At 29.3% G+C, this 12,667-nt stretch overlaps 1 protein-coding gene and 1 long non-coding RNA gene across 11 annotated transcripts; one reads left to right on the forward strand and one right to left on the reverse strand.

Annotated features, from left to right (window-relative positions):
* The first annotated feature begins 1,231 nt into the window (after positions 1-1,231).
* LOC121203431 (CBL-interacting serine/threonine-protein kinase 9) lies at positions 1,232-4,891 on the forward strand. Of its 10 annotated transcripts, none has more exons than XM_041085782.1 (9): positions 1,232-1,421; positions 1,554-1,674; positions 1,880-2,508; positions 3,326-3,349; positions 3,454-3,624; positions 4,150-4,203; positions 4,305-4,427; positions 4,505-4,593; positions 4,710-4,891. In XM_041085782.1, exons 4-9 carry the CDS (start codon positions 3,335-3,337, stop codon positions 4,714-4,716), a joined length of 459 nt encoding a protein of 152 aa, XP_040941716.1. In that variant the 5' UTR covers positions 1,232-1,421; positions 1,554-1,674; positions 1,880-2,508; positions 3,326-3,334; the 3' UTR covers positions 4,717-4,891. The 10 variants fall into 10 exon arrangements, with proteins under 10 accessions (XP_040941716.1, XP_040941721.1, XP_040941715.1 ...); XM_041085787.1 differs by having other exon boundaries at positions 3,533-3,624; XM_041085781.1 differs by having other exon boundaries at positions 1,880-2,214; positions 2,353-3,349.
* A 6,232-nt stretch (positions 4,892-11,123) lies between these two features.
* LOC121212624 (uncharacterized) lies at positions 11,124-12,033 on the reverse strand. The gene is made up of 2 exons (XR_005907906.1): positions 11,890-12,033; positions 11,124-11,501 (listed from the first exon to the last, which is right to left on the reverse strand). It is a non-coding gene; the product is annotated as an uncharacterized lncRNA (long non-coding RNA).
* Positions 12,034-12,667: the final 634 nt, after the last annotated feature.

Consider the following 12,667-nt stretch of genomic DNA (forward strand, 5'->3'; position numbering starts at 1 on the left):
CGTGTTTAATACTATTATTATCATGTATAATATCATATGCATTGTTAGTATTTTATAATATCATATGAATTACGTAGTTTAGTATTGATATCCTGTAATCTGTTAATATTATATTTTGATTGCATCATTGTTTTAAAAATATATATATTTCATTTAATCCAAAAATGTTTTTAAAAAATGAGAAAAGGTTTTTGTGTTTTGGTAAAACGTCGCTAAAAGTCGGAGCAATAGCGGCACTTTTGGTAAAATGCCGCTAAAAGTCGGAGCAATAGCAGCGCTTCTGGTAAAACGTCGCTAAAAATCATATAACCCCTAAATCCCCTAAACCCAAAAAACATCACATGGATGTTGATGTGTATATACATATATATATTAATGTAAAAGCTTATGTTCATAATAAATTATGGAAGCAATACTTAATATTGATTAAATTTATTTTTTGGTTTACGGTTTAATATTTAAGGTTTAACATCTATAGTTTAGGGTTTTACGGTTTAAGGTTTAATGGTCATGGGTATATAGTATGTTAATCTCAAGTGAATCATATTCAATAATTAAATCCTAAACCCTATAATTAATTATTGTTATCAATAATAGATATCTTGATTTTGATAAAAAAATATTTTGTGGAAAATATTTTAAATGATAAGTTTACCTTTAAATTTTATTAATAGTTTTTTGTTTATACTATTTTAATATTTATCTATACTGATTAATTAAAATATATATTTATTTATATGAACGAAAATTATCTGCACTCATTTGTGTCTCCACGTTTTTAATTGTAACTCATTTTCTTTTTAAAATATATATATTTGTGTCTCCACGTTTTCATTTTCTTTTACACAATTATTGATATAACATCATTTTATATTTATATATTGCATGGATACATAAATATTTATATTTATTAAATATAAAAATATATTGATGTATTTATTTTTTTAAATGTGTATGATTAAATCAAAATTAAAGTTTCAACTATACATTTAAACCACAATTAGAATTTCACGTCTACAATTACATATTAAACCGAAATAAAAAATAAACTCAAAAAATTAAAATTAAAATTTAAAAAATTAAAATTTAAAAATTAAAATTTAAAATTTAAAAATTAAAAATTAAAAATTAAAAATTAAAAAACTAAAAAATTTAAAATTAATCAATAGTGGCGTTTTAAAGACACCATAAAAAATTGAGTTATAATCGATCGTGCGTCGACGGATTTGGGATTAAAGCGTGCAATTTATTTTCCTTTATTTATTTCCCCTTTTATTCTCTCTGTTGTTTTTCCATTCTTTGATCTCTGTTAATCCTCTCTTTCGTTTTCTTTATTCTCCTTCCCTTTCTTGTCCTTTCGTAACAAACCCTAGACACTTCCGCGCCATCAACACCTTCGGGCATCTTAACTCCGATCAAAGGTCAGTTTCCTTCCATTATTCGAAATTTGAATCCTCAAGTCTATCTTTTCTATCCATGGTACCCCATTTATTCGCCGACTCCCTCTCTCTCTGTGTGTCTGTTTTGAATTTCTTCCTCTCATTTTTTTCTAGTTTTGGGTCACCGAATGCCAAAAAAAAAAAAAACACAGAAAGACGCTACACTAGGTTTTCTCTGCCTTTTCTGGTTTTTGTGATTTTTTGAAATTCTCTGCTTCATCGGAGCTGCTTTGAGGTATGAATCATCACTTGTACTTTGTCTTTGTCTTTGCCATTTCATTTTGTTTTAGTTTCAGATCTATTCATTATTACTTGTATTTCAGTTGGTTTTTGTTATGGTTTTTTTGTTTTCTTCTTTATAAATCCTTTGTCTTTGCCTGTTCATCTTTATTTTTTCGTTTCAGATATATTTATTTATCACTGCTTTATTCGATATGTAGGTTTCTCTACGAATGCATCATGTGCAAATTTGAAAGGACATGCTAATGTGTTTTTACCAGGGAACTATATCTAACTCCTTGTGCTATTGCAGATGGATATACCTTCCAATTTGGCTTTATCTTTCCTTTTCTTTCTGCTACTATCTCGTGTTTTGAGTAGTCTTTACATGCATGTCACCTTTTAGCCTGCTTTTCTTGCATAACACAAATAATGAGCTAAAACATACAGGAACAAGCTCAGTTAACATATGTAGATCAAATGAGAGGGGGAAATATAGAAAGTTTGGTTGCAATTCAGCAGACTAAGATGCTTGCACATACACTATCTCAAAACGGTGATCCTAAGTTTTGGGTTATTTAAAACTGTTTGGCTGAATACTTGCAATGTGTCAAAGATAGCCCTTAATGATATAATCGTTACTATGCATGAGTTAATATATGCACTTATGTGCTGTATGTTTTGGGGCATGCAGAATTCAAAATTTCTTCAATTTGTATCCAAGATGAGTAGTGGCGAACTTATCATTGATGATAATCAGGTCAAACCAGCATCAGAGAACCGGGCAACAGAATATCAGCAACAGTACACTGTAGGTGCTTATTGGGCTAATGAATTTGCCCATGATGAGGCAAGTAGAGATCTTATGGAAGCTAAAGAAGCTTATAGATTAATATGTCCCGATAATCAGTCATAAATTCCTTTTAGCAGTTTCATCCTTTTTTTTCTTCTGCCTTGCCTACGTAGACTAAAATGGAACTAACATTACTGACCTTAGGTAGTAATCTCATTCATCAACCCTAGGTGGTTGAAACTAGTTTTGATGATTTGAGAATGTCCCAAATGATAATGATGGTTTGGTTAGTGCTATTATCTATATATCTACTATAATTTAGCAAATAAAGTGTGAATGACTAATGATTCTGTATTGTTACATCTTCAGTCGAACTTTTAAATCAACTAAACTTGTAAATCTTATATGAGATTATCTATATTTGTTTTTTATAAAATATGCTACTCACTGTTTTGGTGGTTCTTAGTATTTCTATGGGCCAAACCAATGGGTCATGGGGTTTGCTACTATATTGAACAGTGAGACATTATTGATTATAATAAGTTAGAAGATAAATTTGCTTATTGGTTGATGCTTTTTTACTTGTATGTCAGTGGGTATTTTTGTGATTTTTTTTTCTGCTTTATAAATCCTTTGTCTTTGCCTTTTCATCTTTGTTTTTAGTTTAAGATGTATGCTTCTTTTTACTTCTATTTTCAGTGTGTTTTTGTCATGGTTTTCGGTTTCACCTTTAGAGAATCACTGTTTCATTCCTTATTAGAAACGATATATGTTAGTGGTTAGAGAATCACTGTTTCATTCCTTATAGCCTTTTCATCTCTGTTTTTAGTTTAAGATGTATGCTTCTTTTTACTTCTATCTTTAATTAATGCAGGACTGAGCAATGCTTCCTTTACAGGTCAGTTTCCTGTTTCTTTGTCATGGATGGATGTATTTATTGGAATATGGGACTAAGTAACTTAATACAAAGAAATTTTACATTTGTTCTTCTATGCCTTTTAGATCACCTCTAATTTTAGCATGACAAAAGCCCTCTCTGCTGGGTTTTTTCACCATTGTTGCTGCTATCGCTTTCATTTAGGTGTCAACTTTATTGACAGCAATGTGGGAAAAAATAAACTTGTCAGAAAGGGTGGAGAGAAAAGGTCGCCAAATCTAATGCGCAGACACAAGGTAACCTCCAGTTTGTCTAAACCATCCACCATGGCCTGATAGGAAGAAAATTAGTAGAAAACGTATTTCTTTCCTTCTTTCTTTTCCACCGTTCAGTGCTCTACGTCATGTTCTGTCAGTTCTGGACCGCGAAACGGAATTTTGTAGTCATCATGAATTTCAGAGTTAATATTATAGGCAGTCTAATTTAACATTGTAGTAAACATTATATTTGATAATTTTGGATACGATATATAAGAACAACGATTAAAATACAGCATGATATGAACATCTCAAACAATAATTTGTATGGCGAAAATGGTAAAATTTCCATATTAAGAAGATATTATGGAATTCGTATGGCGAAAGGTAAAATCCATTTATAAACCAATAATTTGTATGGGAAAATGGTTGAAACAGATGGTCAAGGCATTTAGTTGGCAGTAACATCTTATAAATGTTAACTATCAATAATGGAGGAAAAGATAGAAAGCTCCATGTCTAGTAGTGTAATTTTTTATTTTATTTGACACGTTGAAAATGTAGGAGGATGGGTTGCTTCACACTGCTTGCGGGACTCCAAATTATGTTGCTCCGGAGGTTTTCACTCATGAACTCAGAAAATAATTAGTTGTATTGATGCAACTCTTTTTTTTTTTTTTTTGCCTTTTCATTCTGGTATCTGATATTTTTATTTTCAGGTGTTCAAAGATAAAGGTTATGATGGTACATCATCTGATATTTGGTATTGCGGAGTTATTCTCTTTATTCTCATGGCTGGTTATTTGCCTTTTGAGCCAAGCCTTATAGGCTTGTATAAGAAAGTAAGTACCCTACAGATTTGGCCAGTCTTTTTAGATGAGAACTTTATTAAAATTGTTTGTACCTTGATAAATTTCAGATCTGGGAGGCTTCTTTCAGTTATCCATCATGGTTTTCATCTGGTGCTAGGAATTTGATTAAGCGTATTCTTGATCCAAACCCTCTTACGTAAGTTTCAAATTCAATTCATCCTACGAAAATTTGTGATTACATGCAATCTTTGATCACAGTATAAGCTTTAGCGCGTGCATTTTGGTTGAAATTCTGCATGTTCTTTTTGGCAGCGTATAACTATTCCTGAAATTCTACAAGATGAATGGTTCAAGAAAGGGTACAAGCCACCAAAATTTGAGTAAGATGAGGATGTAAATCTTGATGATAATATCTTATATTTTACATGGTTATGATTTAAGTCCTTATTTCATTGATATCTTTATATTCAATCTAATTTTTATTATTTATTTTAGTTTTGATTCTAAATTTTTATTTTTATTTTAATATTTTTAGTTAAAATTTTAATAGAAAATTTAATTTGATAAAGAATTTTAATAGAAAATTTTTATATTTATATCATGGATATTATTCTTCTTAATATTTTGATAATGAATTTTAATTTTTTTATATTTTTCATGACTTTTATAATATTTTATTTTTTTTAAAAATTTCATTACCTTTAGTGGCGTTTGTGGGAAAAGCGCCGCTAAAGGTTATGACCTTAAACGGTGTTTTTATTTTTAAATAAGCGCCACAAACTTTAGTAGCGCCATCTATAGCGGCGTTTTTTACGGCGCCATAGTTTTAGCGGTGCTTAAAAATGCCAAAAACCTTAAAAAATGCTGCTAAAAGTCAATTTTGCTACAGTGAGTAAAAATATTGACTTAGTTAGTTCTCTTTCAAATTTAAAATTATCATTAACAAAAATACAGTTGGAAGTTCTCTCAATATGTCTCAAGTGTAATACCCTCTAACCCTAAATCGTCACTAGAACAAGGTTATAGAACATTACTAGACATATTAAACAATTTACTAATAATTCACAAATCAATAACATACATAGTATAATTTAATTATTAAGTTCCTATAATGGACCCTCGAGGTCCAAAACACGTATTTAAAGTGGAACGGGACTAGTTCGAATATTCCAAAAAATTTTCATAATTTTATCTTTTGAACTCAATATAATCCTTTTATAAAAATCTAACATTTCCTGCAATTTTCAAACAGCAACCAAATTGCAACCAATATAACAAATCATACATTTCCACACTCAAACATACCTAATTATGCCTACAACATTAATTTAACAATTTATCTACTTAATCATTCATAAATAACTTTTTAATTGAACTAATGATTTCATTCATTTCCCGTTTTAGTTTCATGCCACATTTTACCAAATATGCCATACTAATTCATTTCATATTTATAACCCATATTAGACATCATTTTTTACAACCAAAGTTTCAAGACTTAAGTACATTATTTATACATTTACCTAAGTACATGCCACTTTTATCAAAAGAGGAATTATATCACTAAATTGCCTCTAAACTCGGGATTGATCTGGATGCTAGACCGGGACCTTTGACTTCTACTGACCTGCGCACGGAAACAACTGTACGCTGAGTATGCCTATACTCAGTGGTATTACCATAATTCAAACTATAATAACAAATAATAATGTATAAACATATAAATATCAAACATATAATAATTTATTAATATATACTGATTCATACTTTAACTTTCAAATTTTCAACAATATCAATTAATCAAATTGATATCACATATCATCAAACTGAATTCAATCATCTCATGAACCTTTGGTTCATGTCTTTCATTTTCAGTCTCCATTCAATTCACAATTTCAACTTTCTTATTTCTTCAATAAATCAATCGATTAATTTTATTTGTTTTATCATTTCACTTACTTACACTTATTAACAAGACTCGGACCTTGGCGGATATACGGATTCCAACCAAACACACCGAAATAATCCAACCAAACACACCAGAACGGCACTCAGTATCTCTTCGGATAGTCCGAAAAAATACAGTGACTTCGGTGTCTTCTAAGCCAAGCCGAAAATCCCCAAATTCTTTCAATCCTATTGTAGACACTCAATTTTGCCCGGGCCCAGAAATAAGTCCAAAAACAAAAATAATAAACCTAAAAAAATGAAGTCCAAGTTCAGTCCAAAATTACAAACATATAATTTGGCCCAATCGGAATGGCCCATTACTTGAAAAGATTTAAGGTCCATCTATAAGCTTGACTCATATGAAAATATAATCTTTAAGGATATGCAATCTTAGATATGATATGCAATCTTAGATATGATACAATCTTAGATATGATATGTAATCTTGAAGATTTGATCTTATAATCTTGGAGATTTAATTTGTAGATATCCTTTAATCTTAACCGTTGATGTAATTGATCTGTACCGTTGGATTTGGGAAGGCTCAACTATAAATAGAGGCCTCTCCCTTCATTGTAAATCACTTGAGTTTTAGGGAAGCAATAAGAATTCTTAAGAGCATTCACTCAAATTTCTCTTCCTCTTGCGTTCTTATTTTCTACGGTTTGTTCTTATTTATTCTTTGCTCATTTTTGTTTTCAACCTTTTTTTATTTTGATTTAATCCCTATTTCCTTGATTTTTAATTCTCTTTTATATTTTATTTTTTAATTTTAGTATTATATCAAATTATTTTTTATTAAATTCTATATTATTCATTGTTTTAAAAAATATATTTCATTTAATTGAAAAAGTTTTTCTTAAATAAGGCAATGTTTGGTGTTTAGAAATTCGGAAAATAGTGCCCTAACATGCTAGGTTGCGATTTTTCGTTTGACTAAATAACCAAATATCCTTTTAATAAATTTTCAAAATCATGAGATAATTTTAGTTACGAGGATTTAAAACATCGTGTCCTAGCATGCTGGATGTAATGTTTGTATACTTTCGGAACAAAAGAATCTCAAGTTTCAACTTTTAAAATCTTTTCAAATTTTCGACATTAGGACAATAAATAATCAATTCGGTACCAATTTTGGGCGTTACGAGGGTGCTAATCCTTCCTTGTGCGTAACCGACTCCCGAACCTATTTTCTTGAATTTCGTAGACCAAAATGTTTTATAAAGGTGATCCAATCACACCTAAAAAGGTTGGTGGCGACTCTCATTTTCATTTTTCAAAAAGTCGAACCCCGTTTTTCAAACCCCTTTAAAAAAATGGTTATGACACCTATGGCATGCCAACTATATCCAACTCAGCCCAACTAGTTAATAGAGTATTCAATTTTCATATTTTTAAATCATTCTCAATTTAATCACAATTCAATTCAATACAACTTTCCACTTTCCAATCACTATACTATCAAATATCTATACATAATCGTACTTCGTCTCAATTTCATTCATTTCAATATTGATACTTACCTTAAAATTTTACTTACCATACACATAAATTTCAATATAACATATAATAAATAGTAGTTTGAATTATAGAAATACAAACCGTGATTTTTTCGAGTTTACTCTTCAATAATCTTCACTTTTCACTTCTGTGTTGATGCCTCTGGTTCTTTGCCAGCTACAAAAATTAAAATAATTTATACTATTAATACAACACTAATTTATATTAAATAATTGAATTTCTATTCAACTTCTACCTAAATTTCAATTTGAGTCTAACTAAATTCACTTACTTTTCTATCTCAATTCATACCTTATTTCTACTAAATTGTCTACCAAATTCTACTTAACTATCTAATGTTCACCATAAAACCCTAATTTCAAATTTCTTTCAATTTAGTCCCTCTAACACACAAAACTTATAGCTTACTTTACAATTTAATCATTTTATTAGATCTAACTAGAAATTCTATCAATTAAACCCCTGATTCATCAATTTGTTTAACATGAATTATGTTCAGAAACCTAAGAACTTTCAAAATCTTAACATAAATTCAATAAAACTTTGTTCTAAAACTTCTAAAACATCAAAATTAAAAGAAAAAGGGCTTAATTAACTTACCAAATTAAAGCTTAAAGCCTCAAACCCTAGTTTTTCCTTCTATTTTTCTTTCTTTCTTTTTCCTTCCCTGTTTCGAATGGTCTCTGTTTCTTTTCTTCTTTGTTTCTTTTATTCTTTTACTTTATTTCTTTTATGTATTAGTTAATCAAATTAATAATAATAATAATAATATTTAATTCATAAATATTTTTTTTACTTAAATTAAAAGTAATTATATATTTATTTTAGAATTTTACAAATATTTTTATTACATATATACATATTCATTACCATACACTTGTCATGATTTTAATTTATTTATCATATAAAAATCTTATAATATAATTAATATACAAATATCTTTTACTTATTATTTAAGAAAATATATAAATATTTTAAAAGTGTATAAATACAAACATTACACATGTATTTTATCATTACCATACATTTGTCACTATTTGATTTAATTTACAATATAATATCATAATTTTAATTAATATAAATTACATTATCTAATAAAATAATAATATTCATTATAATTTATTAAGATGTTTATACAATTAAATCATAAAAATCTAAGATGTTTATAAGTAATTGCCGCCTCAAATTCTTAAATAGGCTTAATTCCCTATTTGGCCCCTTTTATTTTCTATTAATCTATAATTCAACTTTTACCCCTTATTCAATTTAATCTTTTTTACTAATTACTCTTAATTAGACTAAATTCACCTAATTAAAGTCTAATTAAACACATCACTAGACTCATAGATATTTCTAGTAATTATTGATGAACCCATTTCGCTAAAACGGAGGTCCGATAATGTACTTTTCCGATGCCCGTGAATTTTGGGTCATTACAGATAAAATATTCAAAAATAAAATAAATTAAAATTCAAAAAAATATACAAATTCATAAAAAAAATTAAGTACACGTGGATTGTCATGTGAGCTTCCATGATTAAAATTTTAATGTATTAATAATAATTTTTGTTAAAAAAAACAACATTTTAATTCTCTTTGAAATGTTAATGGTCAAATTTGACTCTTTTTGAAAGGTTGATAGCCAAAGTTAGGTTAAAAAAGGACTAAATTGATAAAAAAGTAAATATTAAAGGCTTAATTTATCATTATGCCTTTATTTTTTAAAGAAAAAATATATTTTTTATACAAAGAAGAGATTTCCATTTAGAGATTTGATGTTATGAGTAATTTACTCCCTTTTTTTAAATTAACAGACTCAATTTTAAAATCATTGAAACCTAATATGAGTAGATATAAAAAAATCTTATACGGAAAATTTTCATCTGGAGGGGGGCAAAGCATATATTTACCATTAAATGAACTTATAATTTTAAAAATTTAAAGGGATTAAAATGATAATTTGCATTTTGAGGGGTCAGGGCCCTACCTACCCCCTTGGTGCTACCCCTTGAAAGAAATAAATACAATAATTTATTTTAAATTGAGTAAATATAATTATTTATGTATACATTATATAAACATAAAATAATATTATACCAATAATTGTGTTAATAATTTGTGAGGATTTGATCAAATCAAAATTTTATGTCAAACTTCATGTATAGTTTTGAGATTTATCCCTAATATGATATATATGATTTCTTTAGTAATGGAAATAACATATGATCTAGTTGACATTGGGGTTCATCTATCATGTAAGGACAGGGAGTGAAACTGAGCCCGGACAACTCACGACATCAACACAATTAAGCCACATATATCACCACATATATATACACACAATGTTACTGAGACTCGAGATAAATATCAGATATGATTATGTGTTGGATATAATCATACTCATTCCTTTTAAAATAAATCTTTTTTATATATTCAAATATTTTTAACATTTATTATGAGTCGAAGTAGCATAGAGTGTGTATATATATAAATAAAAAAGACAGTAGTAGCTTAACTGAGTTGAGTGAAGGGGCGGCAAGTCATCCTTGGCTCAGACCCACTCCCTATGTCTCCATGCAAGACATTTCCACGACAAAAAATGACATATATATACATATATATTTGTTTCATGTTGTGTTGTGTTGTACTGGAGCATTTGATAAATATTTATGGGTAGAGGTAGGAATGGAGGTATACATATATATACAAAAAATGACTATATTTTTGGAAATGGAGGAATTGCATAACACCATGTTTCTTTTTGATATTGAGAATAATCAATCCATACCCAATGGAATATATATACAGTACAGAATACAATATTCATTTTTTCCCCTTTATCTATTCTCAATTTGACCCTTCTAGAAACTCAAGCAACACCAATCCGCTCATTCCAATACAACCTTGGTTTTTTCCTTTTTCTATTTATAAATTGAAAGTCAAAATTCAAATTTTAAATGTGTAATTAGATTAAGAAAAATATATTACACAAAGTTGTTTGAACTGGATTAGGAATTAGTTAGGGTATCGATTCAGACAAGGGGATTAAATCAGTATGGATTGATTGAATTGAGCAGTTGAATCAAAATTTTCATATTTTTATAAATTTTTTAAAAAATTATTTAATCGAATCGAATGAACCGGTCGAACCAGTCGAATCGGTGAAATTGGCGAATCTTTAATCAATTTAATCATCAGTCCAATTCTAAAAACCTTGGTCCTACATGGCATCCATGAATTATAAAGGAAAGGTGATTGGGCATTGTGGGAATAGAATTTTTTGGAGGATATGGAGATGGACAGTGTACGGGCCTAAATTTTCCCGGGCCCAAACGAAACTAAACAAAACTAAAATATCAAATAAAAGAGGCCCAAAGTTTAAAAGTCCCATTTACAAATAGACCCAATCACTACCCAATTCACAAACCCAAATCTAAGAACGATTCAAACCCAAACAAACTAAAAACTCTAGCCTAAAAATAGCCCCAAACCTAAAATAATAGAAAAGAAACCTAATGCCCTAGGCGCCGCAGCCGCCATGTGCCCCCTCGGCGCGCACATCGCCGAGGGTCTGCTCTTCTATCAGTCCTACACCAAAACGGCCATCTACAGCTCCGTTGACCCCTTGTGTGCCTGCAAAAGAAAGCAAAAAATGAAACAAGCAGAGAAAATAGACAAGGCAAATGAATAGGAAATAGTAGCAATGAACAGTGTAATAGTTTGGCTATAAAGCCTTGATAAAATCAATGTAATGGCAGAGAGGATTATCAATAAAAAACCAGAGATTTTCAAACACAAAAAAAAAGAGCCAGATCTTTAAACACACATATTCGAATACAAAAGGAAAGTCCCAGAACAAAGAAAGTTTAAGCGGATCTGATCAAGGAGGTTGTTATTCATTTTTTTTATCTTTTCTATTCTCTTTTGATTCGTATTTGCATCTATATACATCTATATTATATATATATTTTTTAAAAAAAACTGTTATATATATCAGTAATATATAAAAAAGGAAACTTACCTTTTTGATCGCCAAATAAAAGGGAGCTTTTTGGAGCTCCGACCATCGCGCACGGTGGTCGCCGGTGACAGCCCACGGTGGCAAATAATGGCCTTTCTCGGCCGGAGGAGAGATGAGGGTGAGAGAGAGTTAGAGGGGTTTTTTACTAAAATAGGACAAAAAAAAACAAAATATCAAAATAATACAAAGTAAAAACTATGTACCAAAATGGTACATTTGGGGTGGTGCCGCCTATGGCAGAGGCATGACCACCCCATGTCAGATCAGAAAGTACTGTAGCTGCCAGTCAAATTGCGACGCAGGACTAAAATGTAATAATATAAAATATTTAGGGACCTGTTATGCAATTATTCTATTTAGAATGGCTGCTGAAAAAAGGGGAAGGGGTGCCGCCTGACAATGTGGCGGCACCAAACTTTAAATAGGGCTAATTGCCTTCTAAGCCCTCCTTATTTATTATTTTCTTTTTATTCCCCTTCAACTCACTATTTTGTTTTTAAATAAGCCCTTAACATATTTTTTAGTTAAATAAGCCCTTAACTTATAGTTTTTACTCATAAAAGCCCTTTTATTTTAATATTAAAGTAAATATATTTTGAATTTCAAGCTTTTATCTTAAATTTTTTGTTGATGCAATAAAAATTATATACACTTTAACATCAACATAAAATCTAAAAAAGTAATTAAAATTTTCGAAAGAGTAGTTAAGAATATCATGTATATAAATACTCTCAAGAAATTTTAAAATTTTATTTTTTATTTAATAAACTATTCACAT

Source organism: Gossypium hirsutum, chromosome A13, assembly GCF_007990345.1.
Source record: "Gossypium hirsutum isolate 1008001.06 chromosome A13, Gossypium_hirsutum_v2.1, whole genome shotgun sequence".
NCBI lineage: Eukaryota > Viridiplantae > Streptophyta > Magnoliopsida > Malvales > Malvaceae > Gossypium > Gossypium hirsutum.

Coding starts and splice junctions, on each gene's coding strand:
- LOC121203431 (XM_041085782.1), top strand. Junction 3,625..4,149: donor ATCTAATGCGCAGACACAAG/GTAACCTCCAGT, acceptor TTGAAAATGTAG/GAGGATGGGTTGCTTCACAC. Junction 4,428..4,504: donor TTATAGGCTTGTATAAGAAA/GTAAGTACCCTA, acceptor GATAAATTTCAG/ATCTGGGAGGCTTCTTTCAG.